Here is a 21,752-nt window from a genome sequence, read left to right on the forward strand (position 1 = left end):
TTGGATTTTTTATTAACCTGTGTTTCATTATTTAGACTCCCAGCCATTGCACTGGAAACGACCATATTAAAATGCGTTCCTGTATGAGTCCGTGCGTGCATGTGTGCCCATTTTGGTCTGCCAGAGTTTGTGTATCTGCGTTTGATGCCTGTCTATGTGGCTCTGCTTTGAGTCTTTACGGTCAAATAGTTGCAGACGTGCCCTCCAGGACTATAACGTCGCGCTTTGAGTGCAGCTTCAAAAGGCATGGAGGAAAAAAACCAGTTCAGACAAGAAACAGACACCTTTTATCTTAATCAGAAATGAAGCAATTAGATGGCACAAGTTGTCTTCCTTTTGCGTAAGGGCTGTGCACACCGCATGGGGGGTGTGCAGTGTGCACAGCCCTTACTAAGAACAGGCTAGAAGTCAAAGTCAAAACCTGGAGGTATCCAAGAACCCATCCTAATAGAGGGTATTGAAATTTCTGTATCACCTCTGAATCAAAATGATGTGCCCATTTTTGGACCATTTAGTCCTGGTTAGGGTTTTTAATTCGTCTTCTTCTGTGTTTCTGTATTAGGATTTCTCAGTAGTCCTTTATGAAGAAAAAAAATAAACTTTTTATTTTTGTAACAGGCGGCAACAAACTGAAGAACCAACAGTTCCGTCTGAACTGGGCTTGGATCTCCTTAGAGAAACAACACTACGTTGTGAACGAGGAGGCCAAGTTCCTGGAGGTGGTGCTGAAGAAGAGGGGCTACCTGGGAGAGACATCATTCATCAGTAAGCAGATTTTACATCAAGTCACTTAAAATGTCCTTAATTCATCTTAAATGTTACCAAAAAGCAATGAGAGGAGTTGAATATGTTCATCTTATCTTAACAAAAAACTTTCCCCATTTTCTGATTCTGGATATTTTCAAAATAGTAAAGGAATAAATGCTGAACATGTTACATGTTTGTGAAATACTTTATGCATTCTTTGGTCAACCACTGATGATTTGCTTGCTGCTTCGCTCCGGGATTAACTAAAGATTAACTCACCAAATTCCACAGAGTCTGTTAAGTTGTTTTGCAGTTAAATTCAAATACACAGGGAAGCAAACATATAGCCCTTGTTGGAAGATATTCACTTTCTCAACACCTGTTTGTTTAAGTCTGTTTACTTGAGTGTCGCAGGCCACCGTATCGTCCAGCATTCACCAACTCAAAAGCCCACACGAACGCGCTTTGTTATATTTCAGGACAATTCCAAAGCTGGCCTAGATAGCCAATAGGGTCACACGGGTCGTGACCTTTTACCTCTCTTTTCTGGACGGTATTTATGTTCCAGTCACACAATAGCAGAGGATGTTCCCTCAGGGACTCTGCATGCTCATGAGAAAGGTCAGCTGAAGTTAGAGCCTATGGAGAGGTGCCACTCCAAATGTTAGTCGAGGCAATCTAGTGTACAGAACTAAACGAGCAATAACCATTAACACTGTTTTGTTTTGTTTTTTAAAAAAAGAGCTGCTGTAAGCATTTATGAGTGGCAGGAATTCTTACTGCTGGCACTAGTAGCCTGTTTTAGTGCTGCCATTTATTCTGTCCATAAAGATGAGGTGTAATTAAATGGCCTCATGCTGAAGGTCAAACCCCATAGGATCATTTACTGTACCGTCCCTGCAACTTCGTACGCTCAAGAGCCCCAAGACTAATGAAACATCTCTGAGGGGATATGCAAATTTTACTGACCTTTACAGTGTCTCACACTGCACGGCATAACTGCTCTACCTTAGGGACTCAGTGAAATAAAAATATAATATCTTTATATTATAAAGTTAAATGCCATAAAATGTATATGTTATGTAATGTTATTTTATGGCCTTTTGCGCTTATTAGAGAGGTGCAGTAGAGTGAGAAAAGGAGGAGGAGAAACCATGCAGTCAAGATGCGATACATGTGGTAGATAAGGATTCAGAGTAAGAAGTAAATCTAAAACTTATAACAAGAATTAATGTAATTTTCCTGTTCACGTTGATAAGATGCAGAACAAAAGATGCAAAACTGATTGTGTGTGTGTGGTAACCCCATAGTGATCTGTCTGCGGGATGATTTTAAACAACAAAGTAAAATATTGTTTATAAGGAGGTTGGGCAAACAATCAAATAGTTGCTGTTTGCTTTGATTTTCTGGAGCACTGGTGCTGATTTATTAATGACTTCATTATCAATTAAAGAAGTTCTCCTTTGAACTTTGGATGCACTGTTTTCATTGCCTAAAGAAAACAAGGCTCGCATTATGTCCAAAATTGCTGTTGTGTTATTGGTATTGCGTGCTAAGGTTTTAAAAAACAAGTTTTCTTGTTACTGCTGCAGCATTAAGGTGGATGATAATGGACGGGAGACGATGATGTACCTCTCTGTAGACAGGTACAGGCAAAGCTTGCCATTGTGCTTTTATGATACCCAGAAAAAATTACGAGAACTAAAAGCAATAGTTTCTCTTACTGAATATATATCATTAATGCTTTTATGGTCTCTGTTTCCCATATCTTTACATTTGCAATCTTCTCTTCTATTGTTGTCTGACCAAATAGTCCTGGACGGATTTTCTGTTTTTTAATTTCTAGCCATGAAAAAGAAAAATAGGTAGCCTCAAGTTCATCAGACATTTAGACAACCTTATTGACATCGCTCAACAATAACATCCATGACAAGGTTTGCTGTAGCACTTGCCATTGGTTTCAATTTAGAACTTTATATTTTTTGGTTAAAAATATCTATTTTCATTTTATTCATCAGTTATTCTGGTGCTTCAACATCTCTGCACTATTCCGCCTCCAGGCACACACGTAACAACAAATATCCTGTCTTAGAAAGTTAGTGTCCTTCCTTATAACGGAAAACATAAAAAATCCCAGAGCATTCATGTCATTACAGGGATCATTTATAGTTTCCTGCCTCCTCTGCTGTGGTGGGGATAGCAGAGCAAAAGTAGCAAACTGTTACTGGCATAAGCAGGCCACCAGAGCAATGTGGCACCTCAGACTCTCTGCCCTGGTATTGTGATAAAATACAACCTGATCTTAGGTCAGTGCCTTCAAGTGAAGACAGCATATTTTATCTTGCCTAACCCTGCATGAGTGAACACTGATCTGAGGACCCAAAGGATGGGCTGCTTCATCTCTAACCAATGTGCACAGTGCAGTTCACACCAGTTAGGAGGGTACAGTGAGCACAGCTGCTGCGAAGGCTCAGAGTGACCGCTGTGAATGGGACCAACCAATCCAGCTTGAAGGAGATTGACTTAACAGTACATCATTGTGTCTCTTTTCATACTCTTTGAATGTTGACGATATTTCAGGATCCACTAAACCTTTTTTTTTCATTGTATCCGCTCATTTTACTTTATTAGTTTCATTTAAAAACACTACATGAAATTGGGTTTTTTTCTAATTCTATCTTGCTCAGTATTTTAAAAAAAATCCTGTAATCCCAAAGGTTCAATTTCCAGTGATATTATGGTTTTCTGCATTTACAGCAGCTCGCAGGACTTTCTTGTTTTGTTTAGGTTTTTTTTTTTTTTTCATTTATTGCCAGAACCCTGCTGTGTGTTGTGTAGCCAGTTAGCAAACACAATGGAAAGGCTGTGTGACATTTCACCAGCTTCAGCGCTCCTGCTCAACAGGCATCCAGCCAGTGTCACAGCAGTAGTGACTGTAAGGTCCATCAAACAGCTCTCATGCTGAAGGTCAGACAGTGCAAGTCAGCCTCCAACCACTTCTGCTGAGGCTGGGCTGACATGAGGGATAATGGTGTTTATTTCCACCATGATCATCTCAAAGAATGGTGGCGGGAAACTGCACCCTGGATATGGACAGATATTGTTGTGTTAGACCAACTGGGGTGTGAGATTTTCCAGGTGTTACGGGAGGTGAAAAGCAGTTTAATTGTATGTTTGTTTGGTTTTTCAGCTTTTATATAGCTATTCATAATCACATAAATATTTACATTTGTAAATGGGCATGCAGTTAACAAAGCCAAATGTTAAAATTAAAGACAAAAGCCGGCAGATGGTGAGGTCATTTTTACAGAATTTTCAAATGTTAATTAACAATAACTTTGTAATGCCCTTTCTAAGGTATTGGCACAAAGGACGGCACTGCAGAAAAGGACAAAGATTTCCGGGGGAAATCTCAAAAACAGGTGCAGTTTAACCCAGGCCAGACCAAAGCCACCTGGAAGGTCAGGATCCTGTCAGACGGGGAGTATGAAGTGTCCGAGACATTTCAGATTGTTTTGTCTGAGCCGGTGATGGCAGCCCTTGAATTTCCAAAGGTTGCTACTGTAGAGATCCTAGACCCCGATGATGGTCAGTATTGATTTTACTTCCAGAGATTCTTCCTTCCTTTCTTTTTTTTGGGCGGTGAACATTTTTCATTAATGTTTGATATAACTGAGTGTTTGATATCACGTGTCTGAACATTAACACTGATCTGTCATTTTTGCAGAGAAAAAATAATGTCGTGGTTGTCATGGTTGTGTTGATCACACCCATGATAAACTAGTTGGCCACATAGCAACGCATAATAATACGCACCCTTTCTCTGCAAGTTGGAACATGAAAAAGGAATTTCAAAAAAAAAAAAAGAGCGAGATAATGCATTTACAGGATAACTAGGTAAACTAAAACTGCACAAAAGTGGTTAAAGTTGACCACACAACTCTAAGCTATGCTTATGTTTAGGGGATTAATTTGGGAAATTTAAGGTCTGGAAAAAGACATCAGAGCATTTTAAATGTAGCATTTAATCTCAAGTACACTGAAATTATAGATGAACTAACTCTATCTTGAATCAAAAATGAAGACTGGCAGACAATAAAAAGTAGAAAAGTATATTCTTTCCACTAGAGATGTAACATAGTGTCAGAGGGATATGAAATAGAGATGGCCGCACTGACCTGAATGTGAAGTTATCGTACTGTAAATATGAGCGAGGCACTGCCTAAAGAACTGAAGAGCTGTTTCTTAAAACAGCTTGTCAGTAACAGAGATGACACGGAGAACTGCAGGATACAAATGTGGATATAAATATGGATTACGTTTCTCCTGATCCCATAGGGCTTCAGCTAGTGAAAGCAAAGCATTTGCTGTCAACAGTGTAAGCTAATGATCGTGTTTAGGTGAAGCTTGTTTTGCAAAACTCGTGTCTCTGGAGGGCAATCCCCCCCCCCCCCCCCCCCCAAAAAAAAAGCAAAGAAAAAGCAAGAAGAACCCCTTCAAAAAACTGACAGCTATCTAGCTGCAGTTCTATTTTTGTATCTTCATGTCTTGCACAGACATCTTCTTCGTCTTCATTCGCCCATGTCAATTATCATATCATTACACTTTTCATGGTTTCTAAAGTTTTAATATGTGTTTTAACCTCTAAAGGTCAAATATACTTTGAGGGCTTATAAAACTATATTTCATGTTTCTTTTAACTGAGAGCAGAAAAATTTTATAGCCCAAGGGCACCAATTGAATCACTTGTATCGGTGAAAAATAAATAATTTCAGACCATACTGACTAAAATAGCTCAGAGGGACGAGAGGTGAAGAGCAACCGCATAATCCAATGCAACTGTTTGCATAGGAAGGGAAAGGACAGCTCAAGTTCTAATAGCTTTTCAATGTGGCCAAACATGACACTTACTGAGAAGAATACAAACCATTTGTCTGTGGATTTCATGGCCGAAATGATAAAAACTCATTACCTCGCTAAATGTCACACGTGGCTAAGAGATGGAGAGAAATAGATAGAGAGATGCTCGTAAAACTTTAAAGGAAAACAAAAGGTTATACTTTCAGGTCTTCTAGCCTATTTATGCGAGCTTATTATTTTCTAAACAGCTTAATTCTTCACGTAACAAATTCCATATTCATCTGCATCAGTTACCAGGTCAATAAACAGAACTGTTTGTTTATTATGCTGTGGAAGCCAATTATAGGTGAGATATTTACTGCGGATAAACAACAAATAGTGTCTGATAAAACACGATGGAAGCACCATCAGCAGAGCTGTAATGAAAGCTGTTGTTGGTCCCAGCGCACACGTCTGTCTAATGAAGGGTTTTGATGCAAATAATCAAAACCATACTTTGATATTCTGAAGCGTTTCCCCTTTCATTATCGCCAGTGCATTTTTATTTCACTTCAGATTATTCTTATCATGCTTAGATCATACATAAGTGATTTCCTCATATCAATTCTGACGCTAATTAGCTTAAATCATAACAAAACACCGTGTCAGAGTAATGATCTAATATCTTTATTGATGGGTTTTTTTTTTTCACGCACAGAGTCGACAGTGTTTATACCCTCCGCCGTCTACAACATAGAGGAAGACATAGGTGAGCTGCTTATCCCTGTACGCAGAAGCGGGGATGTCAGCCAGGAGCTCATGGTCATATGTTACACCCAGCAAGGTAACACAATAACTTTGTGTTGAAATGTTTGTGATAAATTGTGTCATTTCTCGAGTGAGTTAGTGCTGTCCTCCACATCAGAAGGATCCCTGTTCTCAGTACTCAGTCTGATCACCTCTTCTCGGTGAAATCGAATTTAGGCTGAGGCTGAATATCTATAAATGGCATCTTTAAAGCAGAAGATGAAGGCTGTCATATTGATAATACATCTGGAGTGCTAATGACTTTACTCCTTGCACATCAAAAGTGGGTGCAATGTGATACTTAATGCATTAGAGGAAAAATAAAGGCCATATGCTGATTTGCTTTTAATCACTGACTTGACTTGATGAAGATCAATGTTGCATTAAAAGTTTTCATTAAACAGTGACATTAAGTCGAAAGGCACTGCCTTATGTTATAGCTTAGTTTGAACTTAGGTTCATTGTTCATGAAAATCATACATAAATAATTATCTTTAATGTCACGAAAAGTACACTGTTGTGTCATTTTTCTTCCCGTAATTCTGTTTTCTGCCTGCTCAGTTTCTGCAACAGGCACCATCCCCACCACCGTGCTGTCCTACTCCGATTACATCTCCAGGCCTGAGGACCATCACAGCATCCTGCGCTTTGACAAGGGAGAGATAGAAAAATCCTGCCGCATTGTCATCATCGACGACTCCCTGTACGAAGACGAGGAGAGCTTCAATGTCACCCTCAGCATGCCCATGGGGGGCTGTCTGGGCTCCGAGTTTCCCACGGCGAGAATCACAATAATTCCTGATATGGATGATGGTAAGATTACATTACACTGGTCGTAAGTATGCAATTGAATGCAATCCAGTCTCAAATAGTCAGTGCAGGTTAAGAAATTTGACTGCGGAATCAGTTTAAGGCAATTTCTGCCTGTTTTTCATCTTCACTTTTTCACGTCTAATTAAAGCCTAAAAAAAAGTCAGCATGAATTTGTTCCTTAACTAAGTTTTATTGTATCTTCAGTGTGTTTTTTATTTGTGGACTTTAATTTAAAAAAATATTTGTAAATGCAAATTTTCACTGCATAAACTGATTCCAAAAGATAAATTCAAAGAGATAAGCAGGTTGCAAACATGCTGGTATAGATATGAACGTGTGTTTGATATTTTTTTCCCTGTATGTGTTTGTGCTTGTCTGCCAGTGTCTCATAGAGAAAGCATTTGAGTGTGTGATCCTTCTTCCTGAAGGCAAAGCCTTTATCTCATATCTGCAGGCTCAGACTGGAGGTCTGATAGTCTCCCATATCTTCCTGACGCCTCTTTGTTCCCCAACACCTGATGGCCTTATCCACAGTTCTCTATCGCTCAACAATCTCCACAAGCACTGCTGTGAATTCAAGACTCTATGATGCCAAGCAGGCAACACCGCAGCTGAAAAAAAAGCAGCACATTTGCAGAAGGGTCTTCCCTTGAATGAAAATTTATCTGAAACCATGTAATTGCAAATGTGATGTAACATTCAATTCAGAATTCTAATAGTCAGAAAACTCTTAGCCAATCCTTGAGAAATTACCTTTATTTTGTGTGTGGCTAAAGTTAGCTTCACTGAGATTTTTTTTACTACTCATTTTAGTTAGTTTCATTTCCCATTAGTGAAACCTCAAATGCGTTCAAACCCGGATGTTTTTTATGTTTGATAAGAGTCCTGTCATTCACGCTGTTGACTTTAGTTTAGACAGCTTCTGAAATAACATTACCTGTGACCTCAAATGTTTAGCAGCACAGAAATATTCAGTGTTCCATTTCTCGACAATAAAAAAGTAAAAAAGTTTTTGTTTTAGATCGTGGCCAAAAATCACTGCCAACAAGTGCATGAACCTGTGTCACGGTGACTCCAGCAGCAGTTTTCAATTCAGTTTAAAGCCTCAATCTGTGTCAAAGACTTTTTCGCCCATTCAGTTCCCAGGGCACCTGAGGCAGCCACGCTTCAAGTGTGTTTCTTTGACCTCCTTGAGGATGGAGGAAGTTACTAAATTAGAAAGTTTTTATACTGTAGCAGTGTGCGGTGTAACCTGAGAGTGAGCACTAGGCATTTTGACCTCTACTGCTTGTGGGTACTGAATCGACTGCCAGAACAGCTACTGTGAGGTAGAAATTTTTAACTGTATGTACAACAGTTAGTCCTCACAGCAGCCATCCTGCTTCACAAAGGGATATTCTTTCACTGCAGCTATTGAATTACACTGTCACAGTCTTCATGGACGTCTTTGACTCTAACAGTATGAGACATACATGTCTTAACAACCACCAGAGAGTCTACCGATTGGAGATCAAGAAAGAATATATCTGTCTTTTACTGGCTGTCTGAAAAAGTCTCATAATGCTGTTGCTTGTCTTTTAAAAAAAACAAAAAAAAAACAGGTTGTGTGGCAAATGAAGCAATTGGATTGTAACAGGTATCACACAGGATAAGATAAGAAAACTTAGTTTGCTTTAGAAGCGATCTCTAAAGACCAAAGTCCTCTAGTGCTGCACAGCTTCTTATAACTGATGAATAACATGTTTGTGCTGGTGCATTACTGAAAGCTGTAAAAGGCAAATTTCTGCTTTGAAATTATCCATCTTGCGTGTGTTATCTTAGCTGTTACAAACTCATCTCTTACCTAAGTAATCCTTTGCCGTATCACCAAAAGAGGTCTCATTATAAAATATCCAAAAAAATAGTCACTGTGCTAATTTGACACCAGCCTTTGCCTACATTATAAGTCCTCGGTGTATTATCAAACAGAGAAAAGGAGAAAAGGATGCTCAGGGCATCATAGGATTAACTCGACTCAGACTGACAACCAGAATTAACAGTCTGCGCTCTATCTGCTGTCATGTTCTCTTTGCCTCTGGCTTGTGACAGTCAAAATATTCTTATGCATATCAGTTGTCAGAAAGCAATGAACTCACAGTAGTGCGCCAATACAACGTAATTGTATGGAGTACAGTATACAGCGCGCTTTTGAAGAAAGTTCCTTTGTGTTCATTTTGCTGTTATTCTTAAGATCTGGTTCTTACTGTGGAATCTTTTAGTGCCACATGGAGCGAAACAGTGCCTGGAGCTGCTGTCTGACAGGTTTGCACCTTATTACAATGACACCATTACCTGACATCAGATCAACCACCTGTACATGCAAATACACACAAAAGGTGCTTATGCACATAATACGTGTAAAGTCGGCACAGCGAGTATAATTTCAGGATTAGGTACCTAATGTTACCGGCAACCACTGTATAAATGGAACGTGAAGAGCAGGGAGAAATAAGGTCATGTCGACCTTTCACTTCTGCCTGAAGGAGGTGATTATTAAATGCCTTTAATATTGATGGAGAAGTAAATGGTAAGTAGTTCTGAGTCAAGCAGAACAAGACCAATGAAATATCTGAAAGAGCAGAGAGGCGGCGGGAGATTCAGTTCCACTTCAAATTTAGCTTTTCTAGCTAGGTATTAAATTCAAGTATGCAATCCAGGTTCCCTTTGTAAGTTTGCCTCAGTATATAAGAGCTTGAGGCAAATGGGGGCATCGCATCCTTCTTTGTTATCCCTCTTGTAGGAATGCCTGTCAAGCGGGTGCTATAGGAGGGAGGTAGGAGTCAGATCCTGGCTAAGCACCTGCCCCTGCCTGTGAGAGGTCCGCGCAAGGACTTCCCAGGAGGGCTCAGAGTAGGTTTGCCAGCTTGTGGGGTCACACAGTTATTAAACATATACTACTGATAAAGAAAGAAAGAAAAAAAATAGAAAGAAAGAACTCAAGAGAAAAAAAGGAGGGGAAAAAGCAGCTGTCTTCTTTCCAAGCTGGAAAGCTTTAGTGCTGCAGTGAAATATGAAGCACGCACCAATATATGCACTCCCTGCTCTGTGCAAACACAATCCTGGCCACCTACTGCGGTGGCATGTGCAAGAAACCACACGTGCTGCAGAAGGTGGAGTTGCTATTGTCTGCCAGTAGTCTGATATTAATCTGACAGTTTCTGGAATTCTACATTGATTATGTCTACAGCTTTTATGCCTAAATGAGGTGAAGTTTACTGCAGTAATAACCAGGTTTAAAGACCCGTGGCACAGAGAGAAGACCTGTTTTCTTTCTGACCAAAAGAATCATTTTACTATTAGCACCGATGCAGAGATGGCACAGAAATATATATATATTCAATGTATATAATATGCATGTACTGTGTAAATGGCATCGTGCTCCCTTTCAGAAACAATTAAACTGTCAGGCTAGAGGAGGAAATACAACAACAAAAATCACTCATAAAAATGAAACAGATACTGAGGAGCAGTAAATTAAAAAGCTAAACAGAAGCCAAAATGTCCTAATAACAAGTGAGGACAGACTGTACTAGCAAACTGAAGCCAAGAGAAGACAGCAGAACGTAACAATGAAGGAAATGGTAAACAACAAGAGAAGCTACAAACTGACAAGCTCTATAGAAATTTAAACGGCACCGCGGTAATTAACATGAAACGGTGCCTGCATATGCTCAGAAAGGTTCAGGTGGTTTCTATTACTTATACTGAGATCTAAATGCAAAGCGTTTCACAATCCTTTTCTGTTCTCTTCTCATCAACAGAAATACACACTGATGCAAAAAAATACACACTACAGAGCTACTGCCCTGTCATAAAAAACTGGAAAAATCCCTTTCGGCTCTGAGCTTATTGTTAAACGTCAGCTTATTGTTAAAGACCTGTGGCACTGAGAGAAGACATGTTTTCTTTCCAACCAAAATATTCATTTTACTAATTAGCACACCTTCACCCACAGAGAGCGAATAAAAGTAAGGCAATACCGCCAGACTCTGAGACGGCACAGAAACTGATATTCTTGTTTTTGAAGGAAATTTGACTGATCCATCACTTAAAGTCTCCCCAGGTGGTCTCTGGAGTTGTACAATTTTACATATTTCTATGTTAGTCTGGTGGTTTTCTCTTACTCTTACTCGCTCTCTGTGGGTGAAAGTGTGCTAATTAGTCAAATAAATGTATATTCTGGTTGGAAATATCTTAAACAAAAAGATAGATTGTAGCAATAAATGACCATAAATATATATGATTACTACTTTTCCTGGACACATTTAAATCTTGTAGATTATTAGCACTGAAAGGGATTAAGGTTTTCAAGCTGTCCGGGTATTCTGCAGTAACAGGAACATCTGCAAACCATAGAATACCTGCTATTTTCCCAGCAGCAGACCATCTGCGCATAAACGGCCACATCCTTACAGACTCCACTCTGGCTTTTCCTGTGATGGTTCGGAGAAACTTGTCCTTTCTTGCAGCGGTAATTGCTGTTTGATATTGACTTTGCATCCGGGAAAATATTTTGGTGGTTGGGAGTGAAAGACATGAGAATGCTTGTACAGCAAGACTTGACTGGTGTGTTTATCATCTCGTGTCACTTGGCCTGTAAATTTCGCACTGGTTCTCAAGGTATGATTATGACCTGTTTGAAAGATGGGCGGGTTCAGTGCATGTGCTGTACATCCTGGATGGGGATGAATTGAGGAAGACCTCTCAAACCCCGTCATTATGTCTCACCTGGATTCCCGTTCGTTCTGATATAAACAGATGTCTTAAAGCACTTAAGCAGAGAAGTGCTGACTTCAGTCGTCGGCCTAAAGAGGCTCAATCTAGACCTTGCTTTGAATTTTCAAGCGTGCATTGCTGTCAGCCGTTGTTAAAGTTGTTGATTTTCCCGTATTGAATATGGAGCTGATTTTGTATGCATTTTCTGCTGCAGAGAGATTTGTCTAGCACACAGTGGGCAGAAGTGCATTTGCCAGGGCTCAATTGAATCTCACCATTAGACAAGCCACTTAACGCTGTGGGAATGTCATGCAAAGTTCAAGTGAAATCAAGCAGTCAGTGGGAGCGCAACAGTCTCCTTAGGGATGTCTGTGTCTCTCCTTGTGCCTCTTCTTTTATACTATGTTCACTCATATGCAACAGTAAGGATATTTCTTTGTTTGCTATTGTGTTTCCGGCATATTACACAATAATGGGACGAGCCCAATGATTAAATCAACGGGCCTCTTACTTCTGATCTACATTTTTATGTTTAATTTCAAAAGAAGAAGCCCTGTGGCTTTTTGCTTTTATTCCACATTTAAAGTTTGTTCCTCTGTTTACAAAGATATGGGATTTCAACAGTTTACATGATTTTGCATAATACAAATAGGTCTAAATGTGCATCATCACCACTAACATCCATGTAATCTTAGATGTGCTTTGAGGTATAGGAGGCTACTGCTCGTGAATCAAGGATACGGTGGCTTACCTTTCATTTAATGAGTCATAGTTCTTTGAAGCTCAGTGTTTGTCTGCTGCACAAACCTTATCTGATTACTGGGCTAGTACAACAGGGCCTGAGTTGCTGGCTGCTCACCTCAGGTTAGTAGATCTGATTACTCTTCCAGTTGGGGTCCCACTGCAGGCAGCCAAAACCATCTTTGTTTGTTCTCTCTGTGGGTAGAAATTCTGGCAGCTGCAAGACTCTTGATGCACCACTCTTTGTCTTGGCCATGCTCTCAGAACAGATTAAAGCATAAAAGTCGTATGTCCTTTGCTTACGCTTAGGAATAATATTACTTCAATTGCAGAGATGGTTTCTCTAAGAACCATGAAACCCCAGGCTTTGCTTAAAAGACCTGTTCCTTTTTTGAACTTGTCTTTTCTTGCTAATATCGAGCACTTGCTGCCAAGGCAGACTGCATCAAAATATTTCAGATCTTCTAAGAGTCAGATTACTTAGAAGTATAATGTGGTGAAAAATAATAAACACTTTTCCCTGATCCATAATAGAGCCTGGCAGCACTATTAACAGTTAATCTCTGTCACTAATTCGCTGTTTCCTTGGTCTTGTGTTTTGGTTTCACTAGATAACATAATTATAACGCATAACAGCGTGGATTTGTTTAGTTTAGTTTTTTTTTTTCATTGCGTTTATCGCTCCGTTCCACATATTCAGTTTTGCCCCATACTGTGTGATGAGAAACAGCTAAGTACCTTTTTGTAGGTGTATTGTCATGGAAACCACAACTCTGCCCATGGCCACTGACATTCACTTAATTTATTCATTATTTGGTCACAGTAGCTTTTGAAAGCCCAAGGTTTTTACTGCTCAGTTGTGGCTCTCATTAGTGATATTAACTACAGTAGTGTGCAAAAATCTCGAGCCACCTCTCATTCCTTTATATTTTGTTGTATCTACACATAACAGGCAGCTTGGAAAAGAAACAATTTACATTGTCAAAACGTATTTTTAGATACTTTTTTACTAGCACCTTTTTGCAAAAACAGTCTGCACAGCCATTTGACAGCAACAAACTATTTTTTGTGCACCAACAAGATGATTTCTAAAGAGCTATTAGCTGAAAACATTGCATGTCTTGACATGCTGTGCAGTGTGTCCTTAAAAACAGTGAGCAAACTGGACAAATGGGGGAATTTGTTTTTACCTGTTTTTTGTTTTTAAGAAAAATGAGAGTCACATATGAAGATATTTGTTTAAAATTTTAATAGAAAAGTGGCAGTATAATGTCCTCGTAAGTAGATATCAGGCCCTTGTAGAGCAAAAATTAGTATTTTGGTCTAGACAACCCAAAATGTTATGTCCACATATGTGGACGTGGGTCCTAGGAGGTTAAACAAAAACTGGACTGAGTGGCAAAAGGTCTTATGGAATCCAAATGTAAAACTTTTCATTCATTCATGTCGTTATCAGTATGTTCAGTTGTGAGCGGTACTACAGGGAGTGTCTACAGCAATCTGTATTAAACCCCCCAAAATTCTTACAGCATCTTCTTAGGAGAATGTCCACCAAAGTCCAAACCCTTACACAGCCATTTCACCAGCAGCATAACATGCTGGACATCATTGAGAGGACACTGGTTCTGAAAGAGTTAACTAGAATAACAGTGGGTGAGTTTGGCTGCAGTGGAATCTCAGCTCAGCTCATAGAAACACTAATTGCAGTCAGGCAGTCCTGGGCTGGCGTATGGAGCTTTACAACCCCCCAGACCTTCTGTCAGGCCTCCTGTCTGGCTCTCAGACCCATCGCTATCAAAGTGAGCTCCACCAGGACAAAACCAGCCGTCAGGTTTCTTTTTTCCCCTTTGGATACTTGTCACAGTTATAGGAATGCCACCAAAACATCGTGCCAGGAAGTTAGAAAGCGCTATTTAAGGTCTACAATTACTGTGTTCGCTACCAGCTGCTTATTCAATGGAAAAGTTCCTTTAAAATCTCCTGTAATCAGAGATAATTTTACAGGTTATGCTACTTATTAAAAGATTCAACTTAGCAATTACACCAGACATTCAGATATCCTGTTGTGATTCGGGTTGAAGGTTATTATGGTCTGCATTCTCCCACGTGTTTTTCCTCATGTTTTTTTTCTCTCGTTTCCAGATCCCGTCTTCTACTTTGGCAACACAGACTACCACGTGGATGAGAGTGACGGCTACGTGGAGGTGCAGGTGTGGAGGACAGGGACTGATCTTTCCAAAGGAGGAACTGTCACAGTGCGCTCCAGAAAGACAGATCCTGTCTCAGCTGAAGGTATCTGCTGGTCCCTTTCTCTAACAGCGTTGTCTAGTTTATTCTTAGATAAATGTAAATCACAGAAAACAAAAGATTTAAGATGTCACATTGATAGTCATTTTGAGCTCAACTGTGCAAACAGATTTCAGCACTGAATATGTTGAGTGGATGGCCTAGGGGAATGTAAACACTGGTTAAAGGTGGGGGGAGGGGAGCTAGGGCTTTTCTGTTCGGACCATGTCTTATACGCGCTGGATCTACACATTGTTGTGAGGATAATGACAGTCTGACTGAGAATAGAGCTTCAGGAATGCATGCCAATTGTTCTGCTTGTTCCTAACCGCTTTCGACTGTAAGACTGGTTGCTATCCCTTTAAGTCTACCCTATAGCGTCTATTATCTGGTTCCCCCAGGCAGTCTTCTCTTCTTTGCACAGATTCCTAACATCTCTACTCCTGCTTGCTTTTTAACTGCAAAAATAACCAAAATCTAATCATATGCAGCATGTTAGAAATTCAGACTCACACTTACACACATAAGTGGGTCATAAGTACATGAAAAAAGCCTGAGGGCAAAGTTTGAGCTCTCAATACTCAGACGCTTCACGGAATAGCAGATGAATAACCTGTCAGCACTCAGGGAGATGTCCAGATTCTAGCAGTGCTGCTTTAATATCACAACAAATTCCAATTGTTCATGCCTATGAAACATGAAATAGAAACAGGCGTTTTGCTAGCATGAAGTATAGAACTTAGTATTCAACTTGCTTGCAGCCTGAGATTCACAAATGCATTATGAACATGAGAGCTGTTGTCAAGACAACTATGATCATGTACTGTAGTTGATTTTTGCTATATGCACTACGTTTTATAAACACTGTTCTTTAAACATGTCTGACCTATATTGTGTTGTGGGGCAGCTGGTGTGGATTACGTGGGGATCAGCAGGAATCTAGACTTTGCACCAGGGGTCACCATGCAGACAGTTCGCGTGACAATCCTGGATGATCTGGGTCAGCCAGTGCTGGAAGGGCCAGAGAAGTTTGAACTGGTACTACGGATGCCAATGAATGGGATCCTCGGGGAGCCAAGCAAGACTGCTATCATCATCAACGACTCCGTTTCTGACTGTGAGTGAAAATATGGGATGCAATGAGAGCTTATTAACATGGCCACACTTATCTTTATGTATCATTTCTGATTTTTGGATTTAGTGCCAAAGGTGCAGTTCCGTGAAGCTACGTATGTGGGCAATGAGAACTTGGGGCAGATCTCAGCCACTGTATACCGTAGCGGTGATATCAGTTACAAGTCGACAGTACGCTGTTACAGCAGACAGGGAACAGCACAGGTCATGATGGACTTCAATGAGAGGCCTAACACAGACGCTTCTATCATCACCTTCTTACCAGGTTGTGTAGTAAAATCTTGCACATGTCCTCTTACATGGTTTGTGTGTGTGTGTATTTCTTACCTGCCCATAGTATTATAAAGCACCTTGTGCTATATAAATAAAATTGAATTCAATTGGAACATTCAATTCTGAAATATAGCTGGAATGGTTAATTACTCATTTGTACTTTATTTCAGGAGAAATTGAAAAACCGTGTTTCCTGGTTTTGGTTGATGACACTGAACATGAGGAAGAGGAAGAGCTCCGTCTTGTTTTGGGAAGCCCTAAGAGTGACTCTCCATTTGGAGCATCCATTGGAGAGCAAAATGAAACACTGATCAAGATAAAAGATGATGGCGACAGTAAGAATCCTCTTTTTGGGCTAAAGACACAGTGTAAAGGCTTTTGATATCATTATAACACATTTAAAGTTAGATTAGATCTACAATAGTGTTTTTTAACAGATCACAAAGGTTGTGCCCACTGTGACTGTAATATATGGTATGTGGAAATGTCACAGTTATACTTTACTGTCAATATTTCATGGTTTTTCAGAGGCAATTATTAGTTTTGGAGAGACCAAATTCAGTGTGACTGAGCCCAAGGAAAGTGGCCAAGTGTCTGTAGTAAGGATCCCAGTGCTGCGTGCTGGAGACACATCCAAGGTCTCTGTTGTCCGAGTTCACACCAAAGATGGATCTGCTACCTCTGGGGAGGACTACCATCCCATATCTGAGGGTAAATAATACTGCCAGGCACTTTTATCCCTCTAGTACAATTCTGAAATTTGCTCGAAAATATATTTGTCAAGTGTCTCTCCTTTCTCTCTGCAGAAATTATTTTCAAACAAGGTGACCGAGACCATTTTGTGGAGGTGGAGATTTTATATGATGGTGTAAGAGAAATGAGGGAGGCGTTCACCGTGCATCTGAAGCCTGACGAGAACATGGTGGCAGAGACAAAGGTGAAAGCCAAACTAAATTAGTGTTTACCTTTAAAGCATCTAATTACCACGTTATCACTTTGCAATCAGTAATTTGCTCCCGTTTAAGAACCTCTCTTAATTGCTCTTATTGTCAATCAGCAGATGAGTAAAGCCATAATTTATATTGAGGAGACCAACAGCATGGCAGATGTGACATTCCCCTCAGTGCCCAGAGTGGTGTCGTTGCTGCATTACGATGACCCTGATGGAACCAGGGGCTCTCTGCCTGTGGCCGGATACCCAGTCATTTGTGTCACTGTATGTCCTAACTGATACTATGATAAATAGATAATTGTTGTCATTTTCTGTGTTAATGGTTAATTTAACAAAGCTTTGTGTCTCACAAGTCCAGATGAAATCTCTTAATGAGGTAGTATTTAACAGATGTGCACACTTTGTTTATTACGAGCTACCTTCAGGGCTCCTTGCTGGCATAAAGAAACAATTCTGCTGTAGGTTTGGTGGTGAATTTCACTTAAATGCACTGTTTCTTTTCCCATTTCCAGGCTTGTAATCCTAAGTACCTAGACTATGACAAAACAGGCTCCATCTGCGTCAGCGAGAACATCAACAATACCCTAACTCGGTATCGTTGGCTCGTCAGCGCCCCCACTGGTCCAGACGGCGTTACCAGCCCGATGAGGGAAGTTGACTTTGACACCTTCTTCACCTCGTCTAAAATGATAACTCTGGATTCAGTCTATTTCCAGGCTGGTTCTAGGGTTCAGTGTGCAGCAAGAGCTGTGAACTCCAATGGAGATGAAGGTCTAGAACTCACTAGCCCCATAGTATCCATCAGCACGGACGAGGGTGAGTTTAGTCCATTCGCTAACTTTGAACATTCAGTGTCTTTCATAAAAGAGTTAACCATAACAAAAGCTTGAACTGTTTTTTAGAGAAATAGAATATTTTATGTTGCTTTGTATTTTTCATGGTTGCAGGGATGTGCCAGCCCCGTGTTGCAGGCACAGTGGGGGCCGAGCCCTTCTCTGCTAAGCTGCGATACAGTGGAGCAGAAGACACAGACCACCCCAATCTTATCAAACTAACTGTCACCATGCCTCACATTGATGGTAAGCAATTCCTGACTAAAAATTAAGACTAATAGGAAATCATGCAGAGACAGAATGTTGTTTTGAAACATCATCCGTGTCACTGATCAACCATATTCTTTTAATAAGAAGCTACTTAAGTTATTCACCAATTATTAATGTGTCTGCTGTCCAACTGCTACATGTGTGTCCCTGTAGGTATGTTGCCTGTAGTATCTACACGGCCTCTGTCAAACTTTGAACTGACGCTTAGCCCCGACGGTACCCGTGTTGGGCACCATCGCTGCTCCAACTTGCTGGACTACACTGAAGTTAAGACTCGCTATGGCTTCCTCTCTGATGCCACCAAAAATCCAGAAGTAATTGGCGAGACTGCACCTTACCAGTACAGCACGTCCCTCAGGGGATCCAGCACACTACGATTCTACAGAAACCTTAACTTGGAGGCTTGTTTGTGGGAATTCACAAGCTACTATGACATGTCTGAGCTGCTCAGCGACTGTGGAGGCACCATCGGAACTGACGGACAGGTAAGCAGTCCTGCCTTGGAGGTCTGGCTCACCTTTGAACCCGTGGCTAAAACAAGCCTTGTCCATTTGCCTAGTTGTTTTTTACTTTGAAGATGAGGTAAATCCTGGCAGATAAAGACTACATTGTCTGGAGATCTCGTCAGTTCCTGAGAGGACCAAGGGTTTGTCTTGCTAAAGTAGCAAGTCTCCCCGTTTTCCTTTTTTTGCTATTGGCACATATGCCTTACAGGCATCAACACTTTTTTTCACCTTGGCAACATATTCTTAATTTAAGTTCAGTTAATTAAAACAGAGTGTTGATAAAGATGGTTTGGAAGCGTACGGGGGCAAATCATGGTAAAAAACCTCCTCTACAATCCATGCTGATGATTATTAATTCATGCCCTACAGCACTTGCAAATATATTTTGGCTCTGAGGATATGTCGAGTTGTATATTGATTTGCTATTATAATGGGAGATACTCATTTTACATAGCTCCGGGTTTATTTAATAACAAGGGCATCACCCAGGCGATAAAAGCCTTTCTCAACAATTGGAACTTTGTTGCCTTAAGTTATGAGATCTAAAAGTGAACGTAGCAGAAATAAACACGTCTTAGCAAGTAAGCAGGCTGCTGCCAGTAACATAAACTTGATTGCATATTTCTTTATTTATTAGTGACCACATTTATCGGATTATTTAAAAAAAACAAACAATACATTTATAAGTTATGAAAAGATATTAATGATGTTTTTTTCACTGGTATACATTTATATACAGGACTTGTACTGTGTATAAATGTATAGAGTCAGGCCTCACAGGTTCACTTTGAGCATCAGTGGAAAAAGGAACAGTCTTTTTTGTGGCTGCCCTGTGACCCAAGTGCTCTTCTAAGTGGGCAGGCTGGCTGATTGGAGACAACTCTGTGCAGGCCGGGGCGACTGTCATGTCACAGTGCAGGGCTTAGTGCCCAGCCTAACAGGCCACAGGAATCTATTAGAGCCCAGCAGGTTGTGTCAGAAGGCCATTCTGCAAATCGTTTGTCTGAGCTCTAAATGCCCAGAGGCGTAGGCACGTCTCCACATGAACACAGAGCCAGTGCGGGCAGGTACCGCTCACAGGTCAGAAAGTGCAGATACCAGAGACTGCTCCCACTTTCACCACTTTGACCATTTTAAGACAGCTCTTTTAGAGCAGGAATGTTTCCAGTGAGTCAGTATCTCCAGCAGCAGTATCACATATGTAGAGCATTATTGCAGCCACATAACAGTTTTAAAACTGCATAAAAATGCAGTCATATCTTACTGCTATAGATCTTAAACTGGACTTGTTGGTGTCAGATTTCCCTGTAAAGTGTCCTTTAAGGCCACAGCACACACATATACATGCGTATTACTAACTTCAATAACATGAAGCATTTTCAAAATATACCTTAAAACAGCCACAATGGCAGAATATTATCCCTCATTTTCTTTGTGAGCTATTCTATGTGATGATGTCGTGATGTTGTTATGTCTTTGAACCTCAGGAACAAGACCAGGTTCGCCTTTGAAGTTTAAATTTAATCTTTGTCACTGCAGGTGCTTAATCTGGTCCAGTCCTTTGTGACCCTACGAGTCCCATTACATGTGTCATATGTCTTTCACTCCCCCGTGGGAGCGGGAGGATGGCAGCACTTTGACTTACAGTCGGAGCTGAGGCTCACATTTGTGTACGACACTGCCATCTTATGGAGAGATGGAATCGGTAGCCCGCCAGAGGCTGAACTACAAGGCAAGATTTGAGCTGCAGTTTGCAACAAAGATTTAACACAATACTTTTATGTCATTTCTACAATCTAAGGCCCTGTAAATTAATGAAGTATGCAACTGTCACTGTCTTTGCAGGTGCCCTTTACCCAACCAGCATGCGTATAAATAGTCAAGGACAACTAGTTGTCAACTTCCGCACAGAAGCTCGATTCAGAGGCCTGTTTGTGTTTTCACATCCAGGTATGTCACATCAGTTATATAATATGCAGTTTAAATGCAATGCTGCTCTTTAGCATGTCATAATATGTTTCAAAAATGTAAAATAAACAGATTCTAGAAGATGTTTAGTGTAAAAAAAGGGTGACCACGGCTTTGCAGATTTTACCTGTGGCTTATATTTAACTAATGATATTAACCAATAAGGTTGTTTTATGTTTGCCTCTGATGACCGATGTCTTGTTTCCCAACAGCGTCACTACTCACCTCCATGGTTATGTGTCCTGAACACCCTGGTTTAACCTTTAACCTTAGCCTTGTCAGGACTGAGCCAACTTACAGCCAGCCTATCCAGCAGTGGATATTCATCTCTGATTTTGCTGTGAGGAGAGAGTTTGCTTTTAAAAACAGCCGCATTTGTTTTCTCATTTATTTTTCTTACACTTTATTCTTAATTAATCGAATTTTTCCACTCAGGTGCGTGACTACTCTGGCATGTACACAATGAAGCTCCTCCCCTGTACGTCCCCTCCCAGCCTGGAGTACGCAGTCCCTCCTGTCTGCAATCCCAGAGAGCCTCTCACCTTCGACCTGGATATCCGCTTTCAGCAGGTAATTCCACCTTGTCTAACAAGTTACGCCTGCATCAGATTTAACCATTTATTCATGGTTATAAAATAAATAAAATAAAATGTATTTGTGTTTAGTGGCTACACTGTTTAAGTGATAAACATTTTAACTACTGTGACAGCAATGAAACACTATTACAAAACCCCTAATAATTTTTTTTAAAAATGTCTTAATTAAGTGGCATACTGAACTTGGTAGTATGGTGCCAGTGGATAATTTCGTGTTTGGAGTTTCTGGATT

At 40.4% G+C, this 21,752-nt stretch overlaps 1 protein-coding gene across 2 annotated transcripts in view; it reads left to right on the forward strand.

Moving 5' to 3' along the window:
* The window catches only part of LOC146503660 (FRAS1-related extracellular matrix protein 2-like), a 52,687-nt gene that overhangs the window by 23,301 nt on the left and 7,634 nt on the right, over positions 1-21,752 (forward strand). Inside the window, exons 3-20 of one of the 2 annotated variants that reach the window (XM_085184809.1) lie at positions 619-765; positions 4,105-4,335; positions 6,305-6,430; positions 6,955-7,206; positions 14,845-14,994; positions 15,896-16,105; positions 16,190-16,387; positions 16,566-16,730; positions 16,924-17,106; positions 17,202-17,332; positions 17,453-17,611; positions 17,860-18,163; positions 18,295-18,426; positions 18,604-18,935; positions 20,496-20,688; positions 20,802-20,906; positions 21,137-21,264; positions 21,360-21,494. In XM_085184809.1, coding sequence (XP_085040935.1) covers positions 619-765; positions 4,105-4,335; positions 6,305-6,430; positions 6,955-7,206; positions 14,845-14,994; positions 15,896-16,105; positions 16,190-16,387; positions 16,566-16,730; positions 16,924-17,106; positions 17,202-17,332; positions 17,453-17,611; positions 17,860-18,163; positions 18,295-18,426; positions 18,604-18,935; positions 20,496-20,688; positions 20,802-20,906; positions 21,137-21,264; positions 21,360-21,494 — 3,281 coding nt within the window. The remainder of the gene's footprint in view (positions 1-618; positions 766-4,104; positions 4,336-6,304; positions 6,431-6,954; positions 7,207-14,844; positions 14,995-15,895; positions 16,106-16,189; positions 16,388-16,565; positions 16,731-16,923; positions 17,107-17,201; positions 17,333-17,452; positions 17,612-17,859; positions 18,164-18,294; positions 18,427-18,603; positions 18,936-20,495; positions 20,689-20,801; positions 20,907-21,136; positions 21,265-21,359; positions 21,495-21,752) is intronic. The other variant, XM_085184810.1, reaches the window with a different exon arrangement.

The sequence above is a fragment of the Neolamprologus multifasciatus genome, chromosome 14 (genome assembly GCF_963576455.1).
Source record: "Neolamprologus multifasciatus chromosome 14, fNeoMul1.2, whole genome shotgun sequence".
In the NCBI taxonomy this organism is placed as follows: Eukaryota; Metazoa; Chordata; class Actinopteri; order Cichliformes; family Cichlidae; genus Neolamprologus; species Neolamprologus multifasciatus.